At 47.6% G+C, this 25,585-nt stretch overlaps 1 protein-coding gene across 1 annotated transcript; it reads left to right on the top strand.

The window, feature by feature from the left end:
* Positions 1-595: 595 nt before the first annotated feature.
* On the top strand, positions 596-25,585 carry peak1 (pseudopodium-enriched atypical kinase 1). The gene is made up of 6 exons (XM_085914611.1): positions 596-872; positions 12,741-12,817; positions 15,577-18,757; positions 20,200-20,429; positions 21,631-22,433; positions 22,675-25,585. Exons 3-6 carry the CDS (start codon positions 15,699-15,701, stop codon positions 23,935-23,937), a joined length of 5,355 nt encoding a protein of 1,784 aa, XP_085770737.1. The 5' UTR covers positions 596-872; positions 12,741-12,817; positions 15,577-15,698; the 3' UTR covers positions 23,938-25,585.

Raw genomic sequence — 25,585 nt, forward strand, 5'->3', positions numbered from 1 at the left:
TCTTCCACATGTGCTGCCTTCAGGCTCTGGGTGATTTTTCAAAACCAAACTAAGAAGTGTGTTTCTTATGAATAATGTTATTGTTGACTCCAAAACATAAGAAAAGGGCTCATGAGTGGAAATGACAGGCATGGATGGACGTTTACCACAATTTCCATGTTATTTCCCACAGCACGAAAGGGAATTCCCCACCAGTGCTGATGGAAGGTCTGAAATTGAAGGAGCAACACATGCATTTTGCTTTCTTTGTGCTTTTCTGTTATTGCTTTCGAAATAACAATGGGTCTAATTAACATAACCACCACAAAACTGACGGCCACACAGAAATTTAGTTGAAATGTGTCCACAAAGTATATATTTTTTTTCCCTATCTTTTATGTTGTCTGTTTTTCTGTTATGTGTGTTTCTGTTGAGCAATCTTTACCGTGATGGCAACCAGAAATAAGCCGTTTTGATTTTGGAAGTCGTTGAAATGCATTGTGGGTATTATTTGAATTAATAATTAGAAATATTATCGCGTTTTGCAGGGTAAATAAAAGAGCGAGAGAGATGCCAGCTTGAAATAGTGATCCGTCAATGCGCGTTCACGCGTTTCGCCTGCCCAAGATCCCGGCGCGCGCGCTCCCGCGTCAGGCTTGTGGAGAGAGGGGGGGGGGGGCATGCAGCGGCAGTTGTCGGAGCCACGCCGAAAAGCGAGCGAGCGAGAGAGAGGCGCGAGAGACACAAGCGGAGCGGAGGATTCGTGGACGAAAAAGCCCACTCGCATGAGTATCACCGGTCGAGCTCTTCCCACTCGGATTGCGGCGACAAGAGACGCCTTCTCGCGCCTTGACGACAGCGGCTGGACAAACGTCGAGGAGAGAGAGAGAGAGGTAAGAAAAAGTTGCCTTTGAAAAGGAAAGAAAAAAGAAAGCTACAAGTCGCCTCGCCCGCCTCTTCCCCGGCTTCGAACTTCCACTTTTCAAGAGGGGGCAGTGCGATTAAATGTCCGTCCACATTCCAAGTTTTGCAAGCGGTTGTTGTGGAAGAAGCGGGCCAGCGGGCGACGTGACGTTTCCACGCCAGTGTCACGCCGCGCAATATACAGCGCCGGAGGGGCTGCTCGTAGCATTTATTTTGTTTGGACCTTCTAATTGTACAAATGCTAAACTTAAGTCAATGGCTCATCCTGTGAAGACGCTGATGGGTGGCAAAGCAGAGGTTCTCGTGCCACCGGGCGGTCTTTGAGAAGGCATCGAGGGGGGTCTTCGGCTGTCAGCATTTGTTATGTTATTTCTAGAAATGTGTTTCCTCAAAGCTGATGAGAATTAGAAGTAGGAATGGTGAGGACAATTTTATTGTTTGCCACATAAGAACAATAAAAATCGGATTGAATGAGATGCAGTATAATGCAGCTACATCATGATCACAATGGAGTTTTATTTAAAAAGACATTAATTTCAGATTTAAATAACATTTCATGTTTTGGACTTGGCAGGAATCAACATCTAAATTATATCTGGAGGATCAGTTTGAATTTTGAGCTATTGCCAGTATTACGCAGCACATTACACACGACACAGATTAAAGTCACAATTTGAACTTTCAAGTGAAAATGATCACTTTGAAGTCCAAAGTTAAATCCTGCCAATCAATCTTGATGCATTTCAGTTCCTCACGGACCCTAATCCACGCCTCTGTTTTTCAACAAATGCGATTCCTCACGTCGAACTGAGTATGATCGTCTTTATGACTTTGACAGCTTCTCTACGCACGTCCAATTTCATTTCAATCCAACAACATAAGCGGCTAAACAGGAACTGGAAATGTACCCAAGCAACTCTGGATGAGACCTGGATGAAACACGCTTTCGAAAGATGTTTGCGTAGATGTGACCTCAGTGCAACAAAGCCAAAGGTTTTGTCATCTGGTCAGGTTTGCAGCACATCTTTTCAGCGCGGAGAATTGGAAGCGGACGACACACGATGTGTTTCCACTTTCTGCACTTGCTCCAAGATCTCGCTCCAAGCCGCCACAAGCCATTGTTCTGCTCCCCGACCTACTGAAAGAGGAGCACCGGGCGGGCGGACATGTCGTCGACATTTGAAACCGCTCACTTGTTGGATTGTTTTGCAGGATTGTGGCCAGATGGTGCTCTGCGGTCGTCTTTGATTTGCGGTGTCTTTGAGTGACAGCGGCGTATTTGACGCTGAAACGCTTTTGGCGTTTCGCGCCATGATACGCGGCTCGCTCGGCTCGACCACGTTTGCTCGCCGTCTACCCTCAGCAACATTACTCACGCATTGTGTTGCAACGATTAGATAAGGAGCCATCAAAGGTGACTTTTATTATCTATTTGATTACCGTTTAGGCTTAATGGACACCAGGCCTGGCAACATACATCGTTAAAGTGTGTTAGCGTTAGCATTAAGATAGGTGACCGAAGGCTAAGATATGATACCGACGAGCTCAAGTACAAAAAAGAAACACTCGCGGGAAACGACTGAACAGGTTTTTTATGATTAAGGAGAATTCCCATTAGTATGTGTTAGCATTAGCGTTAAGCTAGCTGATTGAAGGCTAAGGCTACCGAGGACCTCAAGTAGAAAAAAAATAAACACAGGCTTTTTGTATCAAATAACAGCAACAAGAATTTGCTGGCTTAAACAGTCAATGATTTATCCGTGAACAGAACGTTTTTGTGCCAGTTGCCTCTGGAACGATTCTTTGAAGCAAGTGTCATGTGACACCGCAACCCCTGACCTCTCTGCTAGTGCCCTGAGTCCAGTAACAGGTGTAACCTTGAAGTGCATATTTGAGCACTATCGGTTCATTATTTTGTCTTAGCGGAGATACAATCCCATCCCGGGGGGGAATCAAACCGTCTATTGCAGCCCAGATGCGTATTTTCGTCTGGGATATTCTTGTTTAGATGTGCGGCGGTAAACAGTTCATGTTTATCCTAATGTGGCCCTTGTCCCTCTCGACATGAATAAAAGATTAGAGCAGAGGAAAAACACATTTATCATCTGCAGGAAATTGCTCTTAAATTATTTTCATTGAAAATTATTTGCCAAAAAAATCTTCTCGCCGTTGGTGTTTTTTTTGGATGTTTTTTTTATTTTTTATTTCAGCCCCAGTGCATCATTTCACTGTGCCGTGCTGTGAGGGCAATTACCTCCAAGCCACCGTGCCGCTCCTCAAACGAGATGTTTTGTTGAAAAAAAAGTGTGTATCCCGCTCACAGGGCGGGCAAAGTTCAGCCATTCAGCGTGACAAGCTTCTTTCACTTTTGGTCAGATCAAGTGCGCCTGACGTCATCACTGTCCTTTGCCATCTATAAAACAAAAGAGGATCTTCTGCCAGAAGTGACGTCAAGGCCTTTTGCGGATTGCGGGTGACTTTTCAAATGCTTGTAGAAACGGAATGTACTGTTTTGTTATTGCCTCTTGGGAGGTGATTGATGAGGCTCTCGGTAGACATTACGTTGGCTCTTTTGGCAGTCGGGATAAAGTCAAAATGCTGCTCCAATGGCAGGAAGCAGATTGCCACATCATTTTTAATGAGCCACTGGCAAGTTATGGCCAGTTAAATGACGCCCGGACGCTTTTGTGTTTCTGTCCGGGGTCGGTTTGTGCCGATGAGCTGGTTCGGTTGATTACCATGCAAAAAAACCCGAGTCACTTAATTGTGAGATTCGTCTTTGTTTGCGTCACTAAGACTGTAGTATACTGCCCCCGGTGTCCAAAGTGTGCACAGCAGAAGAAGCACAAGGGCTGGAATGGATTAATGGCGTTAAAGTTCTGTTCAGTGTTCAAATAAGAAATATGCTCACATTAAACTCAAGCTCGTTTTGTTATTTTGTTTCGGAGACTGCGGTGATCCTTGAGCCACTAAATCAAAAATAAAATTCCAAAAATGTTGATGTGACAAACACAGCATACAGTTAGCTGGGCGGTAACAATAAGAAGCCACAAAAGAGCAAAACAATTTGTGTACTTGTACTCTTAAAAAAACGGCTTGAATGGGAGTCAGGGGCAAAGCTACGTGCTAAACCGGCCTTTGTACGTTCTCCTGTTTGGTTTTGTTGAAAAGGGCTGCGCGTCTTCATTTGAATTTTGAATTTTTTCAAAGATTGACGACGCCATAGGTAAAGACGGGTGAAATGTTCTTCCCGACGCTGCAAAATGCACAAAGTCTTCTTCTGGTGTTCTTAGCGCCTAACTAGGTCGTGATGACTCAGCGGTTGGCGCTAAAAACGGAGAAGGAGAACTCATTGCTCAGTTAAGAGCTTTTGTCTTTTCTATTTATTATTTTTCATCTCATTCTGTCACGAGCAGGTGTGCCTGCCAATCAATGCAGGAACTGCTGACGCTAACTAAATAGATGACTTCTCTTGAATGGCATTATTCTTCTCAGGTCGGATTTTACGGATCAACCAGGGCGAAGCGATTAATAATCGTGAGATTATGTAGTATTTGGTCATCATCGCTGGCTCACGTAAGCAAAAAAAAAAATAAAAATCTGAGTCGAGCCGGGCACTATTAATTCGATGTGACCTTTTTATCGTACATCCATATCTAAATTCCTCTTAAGCCCAAGTTTAGCGGTCACGCTAAAAGCAAAATTTAAATACTTTATGCGTACGTTTTACGACTGCGGAGAATGTTTTTGCATCTCTTTAGTCCATACAATGAAAATTGAATCCAAAGGGATACGAGCGTCATCAGTGATGCCACTGAAACTAACTGAAAGGCCGCCAAAGAAATTCTCAAGGCACCGCAATGTTTGTTCTCTCTCATCATGAATAATTCTTTTATTAATTAATAAATCTGTTTTTTTTTTTTTATTTTAAAAAATAATTAATTAAATACTTGATTTAATTGATTATTTAATTAATTTTAAAAAATGGCAATTAATGAAACATATTTAGCGTTTGCTTACTTTACAACTTGTAAATAAACAAACGGCATCTTGACACTGCAGACCGATTTTCAGGTCTTCAGCTGAGTGACTGGGGGGGGGGGGGCTCTCCCGGAATTCCGTTGAGCTCATCCAACCTGCTTTTAGCCTCACGGCACACAATCCATCCACGGGCTGAGCTCATTAACAGTTTAGTTGAAACCCCTCTCACTTGCGTAAACGCATGTTGATGGATGGATGGCACGGTTGGGATCACGAAAAGAAAAAAAAATGGTCTGCAGCTATCTCAGGCCAAAAAGGACATTTGTCCATCGTAGATGAGACAACGCGTATGACGTGTCTGTCTGAGAATGGTGTTGAATGTCATGTTGGAATTTGCACATGAATAAATGTGGGACTTTATTTAGAATGGCGCTTTGCGGATTTAGTGATTTGCCCGCCGTGGCTCCAGCCTTCTTCTTCTTCTTGTTGTTGTGGTGGTGGGAGGTCGGGTGTCCTGCCCAGAGATTGGCATCCAGCCACTGAGCTCCAAGAGGGGGGTCCGTAGGACTGAGTGACAGGAACAGTGGCAACACAACAACAAACCCACATGCTCTGAAAATTCGTCAACATTGTAATCGATCGTTAATAGCCGAGTGGGGATGGGATGGGATGGGATGGGGTGAGCTACAGCAAACTGGATTAAGTGGCTGCAAAGTTGACTCTGGGATTTTCACTTTTGTTTATCTTCTGCCATTTTTGCAGGATCTCATTTTGCCAGTCACTTGTCTCCACAGACGGCAAAACCAAACTCTGGTATGGTTTTTAGGCTTTGAATCTGGATTTGCCACCTCTGCTTGTTTGCAGGACTTGGTCCAGAGGCATATTTAAATTTAGCATCTGATGCCATGTCCGTGTAATCCTAGTCATGGGCTCTCGGAGCGGCCCCGGATGCTTTTTTCCGCCCTGCCCTGGCTCGGAGACACACAATCGTGACGTCATGTTAAATGGACTCGGCTTTGTACTCGGATTGTTTCACATGCGTGATTAAGTCAAGTCACATTTATTTCTATAGTTAGTTCTAAAGTCAAGAAAGGCCACAGTTTAAAGAATCGCAGCTGAGTTTCACGCAAACAAAAGTCTGACTTCATCTCCAGCCTCTGCCTCTCTTCTGAAATGTTCCCGGCTTTTTAGTTGTGATGTCTAAAAATATGCCGTTTCATCCAAATATAACCATCTAAAAAAAGTTTTTCTTCCATTTTGTTCATTTTTTTGAATGACACACTTGATTTCAACTTGAATGTGTTTCTTGAGCTTTCTTGTCGGTTAGCATACTTCGCAGCTTCTCGTTGTGGAACTTGTATCGTTGTCTCGCCCAACTGGGTCTTGGTTTACGGTCACGCTCGGCAGAGCGTTGCAGGCAAACGGTCTGATACTCCTCCTGCGGCCTCTCAGCCCATTTAGTGTGCTGTGCACGTGAGCAATTTGCTAAGAGCAAAAAACTTATTGAGCTCTCCCAACTTAGCGAGCATGCTAATTCCCCTACAATGCGATACACCGACCAAAAGACTTTGTTGAAATCTATTAAAGTAGAGGTTTTATCTTTTGGGGGACTATTTTAACAGTATGGTACCATGTAGAGACTTTTAAAGTCATATTTACTTCCTAGGCTAGTTTGTCCAGACTATCTGTTAGCTTGCTAGCCTAACAAAAATGTCCATCTGTGCTCTGCCAACCGCCAATGTTGTTCTTTGAATAGATGTTTCATTTTTTTGAGCACTCTTTTGACAGAATATCATCACGTAAAGACTTTTCAAGTCATATTTCCTTCCTAGGCTATTTTGTCCAGATTATCTGTTAGCCTGCTAGCTTGACAAAAATGGCCATTTGTGCTCTGCTGATCGCTAATGTTGTTGTTGGAATAATGGTCAAGCAAGAGACATGCTGTACCTTCTTAAAACAAACCCAAACAAACAAGGAAAAAAGTATTCACTCTAAACAAAGTGTCCACCACCTCTTAAGCGCGGGCTCTCAACGGTTCGGAGCCAAACAGCAACACTGCCTTATATAGCTTGCTTTCTTGCCTGAGCTCACTAAGTGAGCAAAACCAGATTGCCAAAAGGGAGAAGGTGAAGACGCGGGAGTAGCTCTCCTTATTTATTTACCGTACGGAAACTCACAGATAAAAATGGGGGTCGTTTGAAATCACGTTGTCGACTTGAGTAAATTTTGGGTTTCGTTGTCGCAAGGAAGTTCTGAACATCCATTGTCTCGCTCACAAATGTTTGCAAAACCCAAAGTATGTATAAACGCTCGTAAATTGTTTTGGATTCAGAGGCCAAGGGAAAATGGCTACTACGGAGACTAATACCAAGGTCGTTAGCAAAAGGCGTGTGTCGCGATGGTCAGAGTTTTGACCGGACGTTGTTGAAATGTACGGCGAATGTATTTTGAACTCGTATGTCACCTTTAAATCTCAGTTTGGAGACTTTTTGTATGGTTTGAAAGGCTAATTAACGGCGTGGGAAAATCCCCTCCTTGTCCCCGCCTGGCCACGGTTGCCGACCAAGCGGTGGGTCGGGTCGGGTCGGTCAGGAATGTTTCAAGGGTTTGTTTTTGACCTCATTATCTCCTGAATGCTGATTCACAGATAGCGCAGCCATTAGCCGGAATGGGCTCAACAACCTCCCCTTTAAACGGAGCATCGGCTTTTTCTTTCTTTCTTTCCTATCACCCCGAGGAATGTCATTAGTGAGTTTCGGGAAGGTTGTCTGGGAAAACTATTCCTAATTCCGGACTAAAATCTTCAGCAGATGTGGCCAGATCAAATGGGAGAATCCACAAAAAACAGACAAGGGCTTTAGTTTCTATAGATTTGGTTTCCACGTTTTTGTTTTTTTCGAGCGCTCTGGACCTTGCCACCCGAGCATCCATTTTTTTCCTGGAAAGATGAGAAAAACAAAAGGAATTGAGCAGACTTTTTTAATGATGCATTTAGGTGACTGCCAAAGTCAAGGCCGTATCGAGCGACGGTGCGGATCCATTAAGATTACACTCTGTTGACTCACGGTAGCTCTTTAAGTTACTTTGCGTATTGATTGATGCATTTCCCCGTCGTGATTTGTCCTTGATAAATGCATTAGGAAGTGTCCGCTGCGTTTTACCTCCAGTCCTCCGAGTGGTCGTGCTATCTCTCCCCATTAAAAAAAAAAAAAAAAAGCTCCGAATCAATTAAGCCAGAAAAAGAGTGTTACTCTCAGGAATGGAATTTTTTTTTTTTTTTTTAAGTCTGCCCTCGTAGCCCCCAAGGAAGACGAGGTCAAAGGAGATCAATGGCTGAGTGGATGTCTGGAGCATGTGTTCTTATCCCATTCCCCCTTCTCGGAGCATGACTATCCCCACAAGACTCCGAGAAGGGGCAGCTGTGAGATGTTTCCGGAAGAGCGCGCAGATAAAAAGCTCCCCCCATTCATCTCATTTAGCCACAAATGCTTCCGTTTCAACAAAATGCTGAACAGGCGCTATTCAAGTTTCACTCTGGATTCAAAGATAAAACTCAACGGGTTTTTTATTTATTCATTGTCCATATATCTAAGATCTATTTGAAAATTCAGCAAATTTTTTTTGCTATTTCCTGCACGTGGCCAAGCACCGATCCCAGTCGGATCCTGTCCAGAATTGCTTCTCTGTAGTATGAAGAGAATGTGAGGTCATGGCTTCTCATGTGTGTCCAAGGCTGCTGAGCTAGCGATGGCTTTTCCCATGCTACTAGCCAACTTTTATTGATCGGTGAAGAATGTGGAAATGCAGTGCTGTCTGTCCACTAGGGGTGGGGGGGGGGGTTTTTGGACACATCGCCGAGCTAGCGTAGTGGCATAACCCAACGCAATTCAAAAGCACCACGGCTCAGCTCAGCTCAAAATCCATGAAAAGCTTTGTTCAAATCTGATTTAATTTGATTAATTCCACAGAGCTTAGTTTTTTTTTTTTTTTTCCAAACCATTCCGGCTCACGGCGAGTTCAGATCCAGTGATTATTTTCTGATGAATGATTCCATTTCCTTCAAATCCATCTTGGTGATCTACTTTGTGTGAAATATTATTGCAAGGGGACCCCCATTTGATTTCCTCTCCAGTTACTCGACCTGTCATATTCTCGGCGATTCGGATTTATCGCCCGCCGCCGCGTTTCAACTCGACTGGAGCCGAGTCCTTCCATCCGGCCTCCTGTTGCTCGACTGTCTGGCCAACTTTGCGCCGTCCGAGTCTTTAAACAGGCCGAACGTTTCAGCTGTTCACTTTTTGAACCACCTGTGGTTTCTTCTGTCCAAATAAAATTGCATCTCACACTTTGATGATTGCAATGGATATCCATCGAAATTGGTTGAGCCCAAAACGACCGAAGCGTGCGATTGTCTTGTTGGGAGACGGAGGACTTGTTGTGACTCGGCTTGTGCCGGACTTGGTTCATCCCAGCCCCTGTTGTGTGTTTTTTCAGCTGTGTTTACATGGCAGCTCCGGCGAGGGTGGGGTGAATACCTTCCTCCCATCCAGACATTTGTCCTTTTTTGGTTCCATAATTTGGTTGACATAGTTCATGTAATAAAGGCAAAAAAAAAATAACAAACCAGCCTGTCAGTTTGTCGATTTTGCATTATTGATGAATCTGAAATTGGAGCCGCTGATCCCTCAAACCGTGTGGCACGGCACATCCCAGGATTGCCGATCCATAAACGTCGACTCATTGGGCCCTCAAGTCATCTTTGGTTCCATTTTTTTATTATTATTATTTTTTACATTGGACATTTTTTTATTTATTTTTTTGGTCAGGCAATTAAAAGAACGCCTAGATCCATTTGGATCCACGCAGTGGCTTTGCTTCTGCTTCCAGTGTCTCCTGTGCCGCTTCAGCAAAGTCATCCAGGGGATCAGAAGAATTTTAATGAGCTGAACGAGTTAACAAACGTGTCTAAAAATAACCGCAGCGTTTTGCTTTTTCAGCTTAAAGGCGCTCTTGACTCTTCCCGCAAAGTCGCAGTTGACGGCACACGGAGGAACCCGCTATTCATTTGACTTGACATCATACGGCAACTATTGATGATTGAAACCATTCGCTGCCATTGACGCATATAGTCGTCAGAGTCGTATTTATTTACTTTGACGTCTCTATGCGTCGATGGCAGTGAATGAGTTCATTTTTATGCATCATCCAGGGGGGCCGTTAATGAGGGTCCGCTTTTATGGACGGGACAATTTGGCTTTGATGTATTCCGTCCGTCACGCTCATTACACCTCGGCGATGAACGCTGAAGTCTTTGCGTACGGTTTGAATGGATGGACGTCGATGTGTTTTTGTGACCTTTTGCGGGCTACAAAAGCCCAGACGAGCGACACGCTCTGGTCCCTCTCCGCCCTCATTACCCTGAATTGATGTCCCTGTTGTGCTTTTGATAAGGTTTTATTACCGGCACCATTTTAACAATCAGTCTAATGAAATTTGCTTGCAGACAGTCGTAACTGGTAAGAAAGAAAACAATAGATGTGCTCTAGTCGCTCAAACGTGCTATTTTAAGGAACGCCGTCTTGACTGATGGCCTGCGCTTTTTTTTTCAAATGCAAGGCCTTAACGCAACATAGCGGCATTGTTAATATTTAATCGGACAAAATGGCTTTCTTAAATATTCAGTTGAATTCATCACCGAGCTCCTGTGGAGTGAAATCATTACCAAAAAAAAATTGCCTTGTAAATAAAGAATGGTAATGTACAAAATAAATCTGCCGCGCCTTCATTGAAAGTCTTTCGATTGGACTTTGTACAGTGAAGTCCAACGTTGGTTTCGAGTCATCTGCTGAGTGAATGTCATTTTTTTTTATATGTCACAGAACTTGGAATTCTTTTTTTTTTTTTTTGTCTTTTGAAGAAAGCCAACACAGCATACATGAAATCCATCACATTACCGGCGGGCTTCCTATCTTTGCTTCCGATAACTCGAAAGTGTCCATCTGCATCGACGCGACGTAAAATGTGGCGAGTCTTTTTATCAGTATTGCTTGCAGAAACGCCGCAGCTGGTTATCACGTTGTGTCACCCGGCTGGCTTCGACCACGTTGAAGAGCGAGCGAGCCAGCGAGTCCATTCATCGGCTTTGATCCTTCACGGCGTCAGTATTTGCCATGCGGATTTACAAAAGGCCGAGAATGCTGTGCACTGATAGCGGAATGGATTGAAACAATATGTGGATGAGAGAGTGAGAGAGCCTTGTTTGGGTTCCAAAGGTTTCTCTGACAAACTCGGATGACAAAGCGGGAGAGGGTGACTTGTGAATTTGCACGTGATGAACAGCTGTCAGATGATGAATCAGCTTTGTGGGTGTTCCAATATTTACGTCCGCTCCCCACCGGGCTTGTAATGGCAGGTTAGCTGGGCATAATCACATCTTAACCACCGAGCGCTTTTTTTTCCTCGGAAACCGGCTCGCACGAAATGGCATCGCAGGCTCGTTGGTGCCGGGTGACAATTATTTTTTGTTTGTTTTGTTTTGTCATGTCAAGAAGCATGTGTGACTGACTAACTGTGTGAAAGCGAGCATCAAAGAGTGGAAACGCTTATGGCTTGGCTCGCTATGCAAACGTCTTTCTTTTTTTTTTTTTTCTCCCACGCAGATGCCGTTGCAGTCGGTGATGCTTTGATTGCAATACGGCCGATCACTTCTCTCGCGCCTTGACATTTTGTCTTGAACTGTGCTCGTAACATCTTCCCTCAATTGCGAATCTCCCTTTTTCCCATTAAATTTACGATTGTTTGTGTTGTGCACATGAAACTGTGCTTTGACTTTTTTTTTTTTCTTTCAGCCATTTAATGAAGGCCGGCTTTGCCGCAGACGCCATCTTGTTTCCACTGGCAGTCATGTGACTTTTATGAATAAAAGTCTTTATTTCTGTCGGGCATCGTGAAATAAATGACGAGGAACTCGCACGGTATCTGATATTTGTAAACGATGTGGCCGCGAAATGGACGCTTGTCTGATAGTGTCGTTATTTTACAGACTTTCCGGCCGCACTTTAAAATCCACGGGGACCGGCGTTAGCGGATTTGTTTCTCCGAAATTGACTCGGCTCTCGTCTGCATCTGCAAGAGGGCAGGCGGGCGACAGCTGCCGAGCGCCGCCGGCACGGCTGCCGAATGTATCATTAGGCGGCATTATGACATCGATAGGCCTCGCTGGGAATTCGTCTGACTTGGTCTTTCGCCAAGCACTCGTGTTTCGACCCACTTGATTGCACATCTGTCTTTGAACTTGAACGGGCAAACGTGAGGGGAAAGAAAGGCCAAGCCCAAGCCCGTCAACGCTTGAAGCCTTTTCCCTCCCTCCGGCCGGCCGATTGGATTGGAAATGAGGATGGGAAATAGAAATTTGCAAAGCCTTTTCGCGAGAGAGCGTACAAGCTAATACAAGAAGACGCGGTGATTTGTCAATGTCTATTTCGGGCCAGCGTTTATTGGATAATCCCACCAATCTTCTCGACACGTCTCGCTCTAATCGGTTCCGGCCTCCAAACGGGAAAAATCTGCCTGCTGGCAAAATGGCTTGACCACATTGCCGGGAAGCACACGACCCACCTTTTAATTGAAGTCTTAAAGGCAATTTAACCTGGGAGCAGCCATTTTGCACAGGCGCGAGAAATAGAAGTTCATTCAAAAGATGGCTACTGCTTATTTTGTTTTGATGATTATTTTAAAAAAAAATCCCTTGAAATGATAAATGTGGATAAAAATTCAAGCTATTGCCACATGGGTTTAGTAATAATTTTTTAAATAATTGGTCAGTCTTTAACGTATTTTTTTTTAATCATTCACAGGTTCCACTAGTGGGCGCTGTTCGTTTCAAAAACTGGGACTCAATGGCCGCCACGCTTGCCAATTGGCACACCACAATGTGAGTTTGTGTGTGTCTGAATATTTTTTTTTTTTATTAGTCCTTTTGGTTGTAAAAAAAAAAAAAAAGATTGTAATAAGAAAAGTTATTTCTCTTTGTAGGAGGCATGTTTACATTTATAAATACGCTTTCAACTTGTGAGCAGAAAATATCCTTTGGCAGCGAAATGATCTTTTTTTTTTCTTTCCCGACAAGACGCATCAGGCTCCATTTCACACTCGGGCATCAACTCAAATGCTTTGAGGCGGAGAGAGATTCATAATGTAAAAAGCACTCTCGGACTCTGAGCTTTTTGACCCGCTGCTTAACTGGAGCTGACAGAGGTTGCTGTCGTTCTGCTTCCACCTTCATCGCTAGCCGTTAGCTTGGACACAGTTGAGGGGGGCTGGAAAGTGTTTAGTCTTTTTTTTTTTTTTCTCTTTGGCTGGCCCAAGGCTGACAGCTCATTGGCTAAGATAGCAAATATAAAAGCCGCGTGAATGTCCTTGATAACAAACAAGAGTTCAAGATTCTGTCTTGGCTTTTGACGCCTGTTCCAAAAAAAGTGAAGTTCCAAGAATGAGTCAGAAAATTGTCGAACCGCCCAGCACTGACATATTTTTTACAATGTTGAATTATTCATTGAGGTTGTTGACGGGCAAGGCGCGGAATTCATTTTTTCTATTAGCGGCGGCTCATTAGCCATGATTCTCTTATCTCTTGCACCCTCACAGTCCTCCCGACCGCAACGGCAAAAAATGCCCAATAAAAAAACAATCTTAGGCATCCGAGCACTCTTTTTGCACCTTTTTTTTTTTCGTATGTACTCCATGGCCATGAAATATTTCTTGGTGTTAATCATTGGGCTCTGGCCTTGTGTGCTCAGCCGGCGGGCGGGCGGGTTGCCTTGTCTCTCTTCTTTTCCCAGGCCAAACTCTCCCACATCTTACGCAATAGCAAGTACTGCAATGTTATTGCTTTACTCCCCCTCCCCATGGTGCCAGTTCAATGCAGCAGCATTTTATTGTATTTATTTTCACTCATTTTGAAGTCCACCCTCGTCCTACCATTTGATGGATGTACGCTGATCATAACATTTATGGTATTATTTTCATTAATAAGAATGATGTTGTGTTCCTGAGCTATTTTTGAAAACGTGTCGTGTCTCACTCTAAAATGCGGCCGTTCGTCTCACTTGGCAGTGACAAGACAAGTTTTTTTTTTTTTTTTGAATCTTTAACTGTGATACTTTCCCTCCCGTGTGGTTTGCAAATGTAGTGTCGAAAGTGGCGTCTCACGCCGAAGACTATAAAAAGAATGTTTGTTCCTTTCAAGCCCCAAATTTACTTTGCACTGTCGGGAAGTCAAACATGAAGCGGTGCATCTATTGTTAGTGGCACACATCGATTTTGTGCTAAAATCCCAGGACGACTTGTTTTGCTGGCGGTTTGGATGCTTCTGGCGCTTGTCTCATTCAAGTCCAATAAAACTTCACAACAGCCCCGCGCATGGATGGACCTGTTTTTAAAAAAAAAAAAAATTATGGGACAGAGATAGTGCGGACGTGGCCTCGGTTTTCCCAGCCAGACTCCTTTTTAAATTGATTCTCGTATTATACTGTAGCGTGTTTGCTGACCCTCCCCATCCTGAAATTCAGACAGCAGAAGCTTCTTTTCCCAGTGAGACTCGACACAGTTAATCTCGCTGATTCAGCTCAAATGTTTAAGACAAGGCTGAGACGCTCTGATTTGCATGTGACAAAAAAAAAAAAATCTCATTTGAATGCAGCTCGGCATTGCTCGACTTTGCCCGATCTGTCATTATCGCATCATGGATCGACATCTCACATCCTGCATCTCACGTCGAGGGTAGTAAAAAAAAAAAAAAACTCACGTTTGAAAGCTAATCAACACTATTTGATGATGTTAATTAAATCGGGATTATTTTGAGCAAAGAAGAAAATTCATACTGACTCCAATAGTGTTTTATGTAAATCATCCTAGCCAAATAGACAACCTCCCTTTTGCTAAAGCATCATAATCACGACATTCACATTTTGTTCATTGTTTTCTAAATTGCTTTTTTTTTTATGTGTATTACGCAACACATCTTCGGCGTAATCGAATTTTGTGTTGAAGTGACTTCTTCTGCCATAAATCATCACAAGTCAATTAGGTTGCATAATAGCTCGTTACATAATGAAAGCAGCTCAAGAATAGCAATGGGTTCTTTTTTGGCCACGAGCCGCTCCGCTAAACTGTAACAGCCGTGTTGTTATGGATGAACGGGGCATGATTGTCTCACTAATGGCTCTCTCTGCTCCCACCTTATTTTTATGGGAATAACACTGGCTGGAAGCTTCTCTGCTTCACGACATCCTCCCTTGCCAATGATGAATGAATATCGATGGCGTCACTCAAAAATTATCTTTCCTCTTTTGCCATTTTTTTTCTTTCAGTACAATAATCACATTAAAAAAAAATACCTGTAAGTGTAAATCAAGGAAGCCCATTCTGCTTTTTGATGGACGGCGTCTTGGTTATCACTGACTGCTCAAACTGAAACATGGAAGCTAATCCTGTTTTGTTTGGATTTTGATCTCCTGCGCGTGCAGTCGGATGAGTCAACTCGCCGTCCGTCCCCTCTGGATAGAAGTAGAGAAAGTTTGCCATCTATTGGGGATAAGGCCACACTACCACCTCATCATTTTCTTTCCTCACACGGTTGTCCAAGCTAAATTTGTGTCAATTGCTTAAAAACTCATTTTTTTTTCTCCTCAGGCAGGAGATCCCCACGCTTGAGATCTAAACGGCCTCCAGTGCGCTTGGTTCCCGAGATCGACGCCTTCATGGAGGCGTTCGCAGTCCACTGACGGAAGGGCCAAGCGCGCGCGTCCGCAGCCATGTCCGCTTGCAGCACCTTCACCGAGCATGTGTGGAAACCGGGCGAGTGCAAGAACTGCTTCAAGCCAAAGAGTCTGCACTGCGTTCCGAGCGGCGGCGACAAGCCTCGGGCCGAGCGCAGGTTGGCGGCGTCTCAGAATCCGCCCCACGCCGGGACCAGAGCCAACTCCAACCTGGCCGACAACTCCCAGAGGAGCGGCGGGACGGCGCGCTCGGGACACTTCCGTCCCCCCGTGGCAAAGAAACCCACCATCGCCGTGAAGCCCACCATGATGCTGCCATGTTCTTCTTTGGGCTCGGGTTCTAACGGCGTCATCCAGAGTCCGACAAATGTCCCTGAGCCGGGCAAAAGTTCAGCCTTTGTGGTCTGGAATCGCAACGGATTGAACTGTAAGAGGGCCAGCGATACGAGGAACAATAACGAGGGCGAGGACGGCGATGATGAAATCCAGGGCTACGAGCAGCTTAGTCCCAGAACCCCGAGCGGAAACAATAACAGCGGACTGACGGACGTCTTAAAAGAGATTGCCGGCTTAGGCCCCGGTCCAAGCCTAACGCCGGTCGGCTCCAAAGACTTATTTTGGGGACGGATCAGTAGCTCGTACCAGAGGTCGTTGGAAAGAGGCCTCCCGGCTTCGAGCTGTTTGGCCATGGGAAGTTGCATCTCCGGCGGCGCGAGTCAGAAACGGGTTTCGCTAAGCGACAGCGCAGAGATAATCAGCACAGAAGGCGGTCGCTTTTGCTACCCCGAATTCTCCAGCGAGGACGAGGACGATGAGGACGAAGAGTCGGAAAAAGACGACGAGCACGAAAGCTGGGACGAAAGCGACGAAGAGTTACTCGCCATGGAGATCCGCATGAGAGGCCAGCCGCGCTTCGCCAACTTCCGCGCCGCCACCTTGTCCCCGGTGCCGTTCGCCGCCAGCAAAAAGTGGAACACCGTCCCGCTGCGCAATCGGTCTTTGCAACGGATCTGCGCCGTGGACTACGACGATAGTTACGACGAGATTCTCAACGGGTACCCCTCGGTGGAGTCGGCCGGCGTGATTATTTACGGACCTCCGGATTGTCAAGGTAGCGGCTTCCTTACAAATTCGGGCTCCACCGTTTCTCCGGGATCGTCTTCGTCCCTACCGGAAGATTCCCAGACGGCTTCTAGCAGCGAAAGCGGCGTGTCGTGCGCCGCCCCAAACGGATCGCAATCCCCCAAATCCCCGACCGCCACGACATCTCCTGTGAAACAAGAATCCGCTCGAAAAGCGCTGAGTCCGGTCAAGGTTCTGGAAACGCACAAGGCCGTTCTGGCCATTCACTTGGACCATCTGGATCAGTCGGCGCCCATGCCTCAGGCTCTTCCGGGCCAGCCGGTTACCATCAGTTTTAGTGCCACGGAGGAGCAGGCCAAGCCGTACCGAGTGGTCAACTTGGAAAAATCGCTGATTTGTAAACCTTACACCGTCGTCGACGTATCGGCGGCCATGACGGGCAAAAGCGAAGCGGATCCCAAGCACAAAAAAGTCGAAACGTTTTGTTGCACCGCCGGACAGCCGACGTCGCCCGTGTCACCGACGTCGCCTTCAAATGCCCCCCGAAAGAAATTAGGGAGCACGCGCTACCAAGAAGTCTGGACGTCGAGCACGAGTCCACGTGAAAAGGTCCCCAAAGTGGATCCGGGGAACGGGAACGCCTCCGGCCGATCCGTAGCTCCTCAACATTTGAGCCACAAATCAGCTCCGACGTCTCCGGTCGCCGGGCTGTCGTCTTCCCGAACGGTCCCGGTGAAATCTCCCAATTTATCGGAGATTAAATTCAACAGCTTCAACAACGCCGGCATGCCTCCTTTCCCCATCATCATCCGAGACGAGCCGGCGTACGCCCGCAGCTCCAAGAACGCCGTCAAGGTCCCCATCGTGATCAATCCCAACGCTTACGACAACTTGGCCGTGTATAAAAGCTTCTTGGGACTCCACGGGGAGTTAGCGCAGGTCAAAGCCGTCGGCAGCCGGGCCACCAGCCATACCTACGAAGAGATCGGTTCCTCCGAGAGCGTCCGATCCACCTCCACGGAGAAAACCCTTTCCGGCCGCGGTACGTCTGAAAGAACGTCTTTGGAGGAGACCAAAGCTCCATCTGAAGCCAAATCGCCGAATTTACAGCCGAGCCCAAATTCCAACGCTGAAAAAAGTAGCCCTACTCCAATCGCGGTGAGACGCGTTCTCAGTCGGGATGATCTTCCGGAACAGTCTTCAGGTGCGGGATTGAGCCAACAAGTGGACGCCAGCGTCGTGCTCTCGCAGATCGTGGCCTCCATCCAGCCCCCCCAATCTCCTCCAGATTCTCCCTCCGCCCACGACAAAAGCTTCGGCGCCGAGGAACTTTACGCCCTCCCGCCCGACGCCGTGAAAGAGACCCCGACGTCTCCGTCGAACGACGCCAACGCCGTGGCGAGAAACACCATCTCCAAAGTTCTGGCCAAATCTCAGAGCGCCTCGGCCGCCGTTCCCCTCTCGGCTTGCCGGTCCGAGCCCAACGCCCCCTTCCCGCCTCCCAGGTCCACGTCGTCCCCTTATCACGCTTCCAACATCCTCCAGAGACATTTTGGCAACTGGACAAAGAGCGCCGCTTGCAGTTCCCCCCTGCGCTCCGGCGACGGCGAAACTCGTCCCAACGGAGACGCCAAGCGGAATCAAGCGGAGAGCGCCAAACCCAAACGTTGGATCTCCTTTAAGAGTTTTTTCCGGCGGCGGAAAGATGACGACGAGAAGACGGAGAAAGAAAAGGAAAAGGGCAAGCTGGTCGGGCTGGACGGAACAGTCATCCACATGCTCCCGCCGCCGCCGGTTCAGCAGCGCCACTGGTTCTCGGAGACCAAAGCCGAAGGTCCCTCCCAGAAACCCACCATTGTTTTTACCTACAAAACGGAGAGAGCGGAGGGAGAAGAATGTAAGGAGACTGTACTGCTGACACCCGGCCACAGCGAGGAGTCCGGAGCTTTGAGCCCGGGGCGACAAGCACCCGCACCGGAGGTCACCCAAGTTGCCCCTGGCAACGACGTGAGGTATTTCTCCCAGAACTGTTAACATTTTTCTCCCACCCAAATAGATATGAAATTGCCTTTAGACACAACGTCAGCTTTGTTTTGAGGGGGGGAAAAAATCACAAAATTAACTCCTTCGCTCCCATTGACGAGAATAGACGTCAAACATCACTTTGTACCGGGTTGCCATTGACGGGAATTGACGTCACTGAGTTAAGAGTAGCACTTGATACGTTTAAATTAATAACTGCGAAGAATCATAAAAGCGCCGTTAGACTCAAACGTGTCCAAATATCGGTCGGCGGCTTGACTCGACTCTGAATGCCTCGGTCATTACGTTGGAATGCTCTGATAGGGATATATTATCCCCGCGAAGGGTTAACGTTTGCTATCTTTTACTTGAGTCGCCCCCCCCCCCTTTTCCTGACTGAGGCCATTTTATTAGCTTTGGGTGGGCGTGCCCTTCAGCGCTAGCAAGCACACATCACCTTAGACAGGTGGGAAGACTTAAGGCGAGGAGGACGACGACCAGCGGGGAAAATGTCCCCAGCTATATGAAATCCGTCTCTGCGTCCACGTCGAGATTCACAAAATGGGAAGCTGCGTAAGCCAGTACAGCGGGTGAGAAACAAAACAAAACAAACTCTGTTTAGGCTTCAACAAGTAGTTAAGGAAGACAGTCTGATTTGAGACGCAAGGTTTTGTTTTTTTTAAAAGGCCTAGCTTAGCGGCGAAAAGTAAGCAAAGCGGAGAACGGAAAGACTTTCGGTGCCGTCTCAACAAGTCACGTCCTGACCCTGAAACGTGTAGCAGCCGTAAAGGTATTTCTCGTGTCGAGGTCCCGCCGGCTGTGGATTGGCTCACTTTTTGGGAAGGCCAAATTGGGTGAATTGTTGGAGTTAGTGCGGTATATAGCAAAGAAGTTATAAATCTCATCTTTTTTGCAGTCTTTCACCTGTTCATGATATTGTCCAGCGTTCGAAAGATTTGCAGCGTCATAACTTTTGTTATTGATTGACTCAAACAATGATTCAATCATCTGTCGTTGCGAGCGCAGGCGGGGGATTTTGAATTAGTCATATGATAACCGAAAGATCAAAACGTCTCCGGGGGAAAAATGAGTCATCTGAAACTTGTCATGAGTGTCTGGACAGTGACTACTCGCTTGCTCTTAAGCGTAAAAGTGACATCGTGATGATCAGTTGTCATTGACATCGTTGGAAAAACCTCAATTCAAAGGATGACCTCACGACGAGGATCTCTTGTGCGCTTTTAGTTGCAGCCGGTGACATCGTAAACAAATCATATCAAACATCATATCGCTCGTGTACTCCAATTAGCCCCCCTGAATCATCGTGGCCGTATCGCTCGAGCTACGAAGCCGCTCCGCTAATGGCGCTCAAACAAGAAAGAAACGTAACGCGCTTAGCTAACCACGTGGTCCCTTCTCTTCTCATCTGCAGCCAGCTAGCAGCAGCCGACGGCGCCAACAACGCGGCGGCTGGCGAGCTGCCCGCCGTCACGCCGCTCCCCGCCAGAGTGAATCTGGGCCTGGTGCTCGGGGAGCCCCGCGCCAACCGGGTCACGTCGGCCGGCAGCGAGCGCAGCGCCAGCCTCGGCGAGCCGGAGGATGACGCCAATCGCTCGCACTCGCCCGCCTCCAGCCAGTGCAGCGCCACCTACAGTAACCTCGGTAAGACTACAACTCACTATTCCACCTCATCCTCAATTAGTATTCTGCTTAGCGAGTTGGTTTGGGAATTTTGATGGCGTCTTTTTAATTGGAGGGCGACGTTCACCTCTGGTGGCGTTTTAATACGTCCCTCTCTCACTGGTTAATAACGGCGGGAGGCAGAGTGCTCGCCGCCTCACACGGGGAGAAATCTCCAAGCTTAGCGGGAGCCGCATCAGAGGCATCTCTGGCATGGAAGCAGGCAACGCAATTTCGGCGTGCCTGCATTTATTTATTTCCCCCCCCCCTTGGAACTTTTAGGCAGCGGCGGAGTTGAGGTAGGCTTGTCAATTCTGCGCTTAAAAAAACAAAAACAATTATTATTGCTTGTTGTCGTGTTCTGGCTTCAGCCACTTTGTATGCAGCTTGATGCCAACCCAAGTAAGATTTTTGTTGCTTAACCCGAATGAATTTTCTTTGTCAAGGCAGAAATGTGTTTTTGTCGTTTGATTAGATTTCATTCATGTATCACGAGGCAAGCTTTAGCTATTCTCCCAAAATGGCTTTTACGGCCCAAGAGATTACCCGGACATATGTTTGTTAATATTTAATGAAGATTTTATTATTTGTTTATTACTTACCATCCTAAAGTATATCGTTAAAAAAAACAGCTCGATGAATATGTGAGAAGCAAAGCGGAGATGTCAATAGTGCAAGACGTGTTGGGATTACCGCACAGCCATTAAAGATCTCGCTTCCGAGGGAGGATTAACACCACGCATTTACTTGATCCCCGACCGCTGTGTCTCAGCGCCTCGACCAAAACGACGGCCGACACACGCCCCCCTTTTCATTTTTTTCCCAGAAATGAACCATGGATTTTGCTTTGTGTACATTCTTGATCTTTTTTGCTCCACCTTCCATCTGGTTTTGGGCCGTCTGCCTGCCTGGCACTCCCAATTCGCTGGCAGCACCCTCCCGCGCAAATAAGGTCACTTCTTCCAGCCACTCTTTAAGCCTGACCCAAGAGGAGTGCAGCTTGAGTCGGGCGGGGGGGTGGGGGGGGCTAGGACTCGTGCCCAGCTCCCTCCCTCACGTGCCGCCGCACGTCAAGCTAGACGCCATCTGGGCATTATCGCCATCGGTGAAGGCTTAAACAAACGAGTTATTAGCTGCGGCGGCTTTTGCGACCGTGTCCTGAACCGCTACGTGATTCTTTCAGGTCAATCCCGGGCCACCATGATCCCTCTGAAACACCCGCGCAGCATGAAGGCGTCCAACGACACCCTGGCGTCCATCGATCTCGAAGGCCTGGCCGAGCAGCCGCCAGCGCACAAGACCACTCCGCCGCCCTTACCCAAAAAGGCGGCGCCTCGCTCGGTCACGGAGCCCGGCCCGGTCGCCAAGGAGCACCACCAGGGCGGCTTTCGACCCAGGGCGGAGGCCAGACCCGGCGGCACCAACCTGAGCGTGGCCAACCCGCTTTATGATTTGGACACCACCTGGGAGACGGCCAGTCAGAGCTCGTCCGTCGGTACTCACGATCAGGAGAGCGGGGACTCCCTGGAGCGGCCGTCGGGCACCTTCGGCAGATCCCGCCCGGCTAACAGTACGTCTTCGCTGATGTCGCAAGCCAGCAGCGCAACCGGCGCCTCCAGAGAGAGAAAAGTCTACCCGAGCACAGAATCGCTCGCCGGCAAGAATCGTAAATCGGGACAAGGCGCCGCCGTCGCCGCCGCCGTTGCCGCCCCTTCCAAGCATCCAAGGCCGGCACTTTACCGCGGACTGGACAGCTGGGACGAGGTGGTGGGCAGGATCAGGGGCCTCCACGCCGACACTCTGCGGAAGCTGACCTCCAAGTGCGAGGATCGTTTCATGGCCGGCCAAAAGGATCACTTGAGATTCGAAACCGACAGCTGGTCCGACTTCAGGCTGACCACCGGGAAGCCTTGCTGCGAGGCCGGAGATGCCGTCTACTACACCGCTTCGTACGCCAAGGACCCGCTGGTCAACTACGCCATCAAGGTCAGACTCTGCGGGCAAATTTGTCTGTCTACATGAGCTGCTGCACTGTTTGTTTTCAAAAACAAGGGCCACATACAGTAGATGCACATTTTTGCCTGCGTTAGCATTAGCCTTGAGCGAGCAAAAGTGCAAGAGCTCCTTTTTTGTTACTATGTGCACGATAGAAACCAGACCCCAACTGTCAATCACCCCAATTTGAGAGCAAATGTCAACGCTCTATTTTTTTTTTTTTTTTTTGTAGATCTGCCGAAGCAAAGTGAAGGAGACCCAGCAGCAATTTTTCCACAGCCTGGCCGTGAGGCAGAGCCTGGCCTTGCACTTCAACATCCAGCAGGACTGCGGACACTTCCTGGCCGACGTCCCCGGCAGCATGCTCCCCTGGGAGGAGGAGGAGGAGGACGATGCAGAAGAAGAGGAAGAAGAGCAAGGGGAAGACGAGAAGAAAGAGGGCGGAGACGGCTTGAAAGAAAGACAAGTGAAATCGGAAGCCAAACGTCCAAACGCAGAGTCGGACGAGAGCTCGGCCGGCCGCCCGCGTAGCCGAGTGGTGGTCATCACACGGGAGGTGCCTTTCCAGACGCTGGCCGATTTCGTCCGCCAAGGCGCGTCTCGGCACGCGCAGAAACCGCAGCTGTACGAGCGGCAGGTGTGCCTCCTGCTTCTCCAGCTGTGCTCGGGCCTGGAGCACATGAAGCCTTACCACGTCACGCACTGCGACCTGCGCCTGGAGAACCTGCTGCTGGTTCACTGCCGAGCCGGCGACGCCGGAAGCGCCGAGCCCAACAACAACGGCGGCTGCAAATCCGCCAGCGCCGCCGCCGCCGACTCCTCCTGCCCGGCCCGCCTCATCATCAGCAACTTTTCCCAGGCCAAGCAGAAGAGCGCCCTGGCCACGGCCGACCCGGGCGCCCTGCGAGAGCACGCCCGACTGGCGCCGGAAATCATCACGGCCACTCAGTTCCGCAAGTGCGACGAGTTCCAGACCGGGATTCTCATCTACGAGATGCTGCACCGGCCCAACCCCTTTGAGGAGACGCCGGAGCTGAAGGAGCAAGAGTACACCTGGGCCGACCTGCCGGCCCTGCCCGTGCGCTCGGTCTACTCGCAGGGCCTGCAGCAGCTGGCCCGCTTGCTGCTCACCGTCAACCCCTCGGAAAGGATCCGCATGTCGGAGGCCCGGGCCTGCCTGCAGTGTCTGCTCTGGGGACCCCGCGAGGACTTGTTCCAAGCCCTGGGCTGCGTCGGAGCCTCGGGCTCGTCGGCCGCCTCCGCCCAGCGCCAGGCCATCCTCCAGAATTGGCTGGACCTGAAGCGCACGCTGATGATGATCAAGTTCGCCGAGCGCTCCATGGACTCGGCTTGCGGCGTGAGCCTGGAGGACTGGCTCTGCTGCCAGTATTTGGCCTTCGCCAGCACGGAGAGCCTGAGCCGGGTGGTGCACGTCCTGCAGCAGCCGCAGCCCCCGTCCCAGAACCACAACCTGAACCAGTCTCAGCCACTCTGAGCTCCACCGTGTGGTTGCCAAGGCAACAACTTTTGTGCTCCCCGCGCCGATGCTAATGTTTGGCATCAGCAGCGTTTGTCGATGGGTAAAATTGCGCCACGTTCGACAACAGCAGGACAGAGGCGGATGAAATGGACACGCCAGCCAGCGAGCGAGCGGGAGAACATTACGCCAATGACATTCAAGCTAATGAAAAACCATTTGGACCATCGGCGGTGAAGCGAAGCAGCAGCTGCGCTTTGCTCCAAAAGTATTAGAAGATGCCTTTACACATTTTCATACATTTTTGAGGTTTCACATGCTCGACCCATTTTGTATATAAATTAACCCAATTTGGATGACTTAATATATTGAATTTTAACTCGTGTTTTTTTTGGAAACGGTTCATTTGAATAGAATTGTATTTTTTCAAATCGATCCAAATTAGTTGAAAATAACGGAATAATATAAATGTGTGACAAATGTTCCTATTGCAAGAGAAACCAATGACAAGTATGAAATCAATTTACAAATCCATCATCGCTAATGAAGCCAAAGACCTGCCACAAGTTGTCCATTTAAACATGGTGACACAAAACATTACCACTCGCGTTTACGACCCTGTCCAAAATGAGCCAGTGATTTACTAGCGACTTGTGAAGCTTTTTTTTTTTTTTTTTTTTTTTTTCCTCAACGCTAGTAAATCCTTCCAAGTTGCTGTGTTAGGTTTTGACACCTGTGCAGGAGATTTAGAGCCCTCAAAGTCCAAAAATATTTCCCCTGACTTAATGCCATCTGATTCTCGCAATAGTTATCTGGCACATATGAGAATTCTCACTGTGGACAAACAAAAGGGATTTTTTTTTTTTTTTGGTTCTGGACTGGACTGCATATAAAGGTTAGGTGGCATCAGCTAATCCGTTGGAATGTAGAATGTAAAACTTTTAGAGCTTTCAACCCATGAACCACTTGGAGACGGGCTTCCATTCCACACTGCCTCCTTTCCCGTCCGTCTTTCTGCTTTTGAGGACCATTATCGTCTTGCAAATGGAACGGAAGGAAAAGCTCAGAGGAACAAAAATCCCCACAACACTAATCCCACCCAAGATGTGTTTTTTTTGTTTTGTTTTTTCGTGATCCTCAGACTGGCTCGGCCGCGAATGCACATGGGTTCATTTGTGGTTGGCATGCCTTTGGTTCAACTTGACTCTTTGTTGTTTTGCACATAACGAAAAAAAAACTGACATGGACAAGACACTCGGCATTGACTTTTGTATCATTTTGCTTGGTTTTACTTTTGGGAAAAACCATTTCTATAAGGGGGAAAATGTTACTTTTGCAAAATGGAATGGTGGTCAAAAAGGGAAGGAAGGAAAGAGACAAAGTAAGTGTGTGAACGGACTGACTTCTATAGCAATGTCTGGAGAGCACTGGTGGCTGTCCTTGTATTTACAAATTCAAACCTGAATATATACATCATCTATTTTAGTCTTTTTTTTTTTTTTTGGAGCACCGAACTAACATTTTGAGCATCCCACCGTCCGTGCTGTGTTCAGTTTGGCACGGTGCCACGAATGATCACCACTGAACAGCGAAGCATCCGTTGTGATTTCTTTTGACAACAAATGTACAGTGAGCGGGAAAAAATAAAATATGTTTTTGATATGTA

This window comes from Syngnathus leptorhynchus, chromosome 6 (genome assembly GCF_054491065.1).
Source record: "Syngnathus leptorhynchus isolate UIUO chromosome 6, UIUO_Slep, whole genome shotgun sequence".
NCBI lineage: Eukaryota > Metazoa > Chordata > Actinopteri > Syngnathiformes > Syngnathidae > Syngnathus > Syngnathus leptorhynchus.

Bases quoted from the DNA above. Each gene is read 5' to 3' on its own strand.
- peak1 (XM_085914611.1), top strand. From the start codon at position 15,699: ATGTCCGCTTGCAGCACCTTCACCGAGCATGTGTGGAAACCGGGCGAG. The intron at 18,758-20,199 runs GTATTTCTCCCA...TCTCATCTGCAG, and splicing joins GCCCCTGGCAACGACGTGAG to CCAGCTAGCAGCAGCCGACG. The intron at 20,430-21,630 runs GTAAGACTACAA...TGATTCTTTCAG, and splicing joins CGCCACCTACAGTAACCTCG to GTCAATCCCGGGCCACCATG.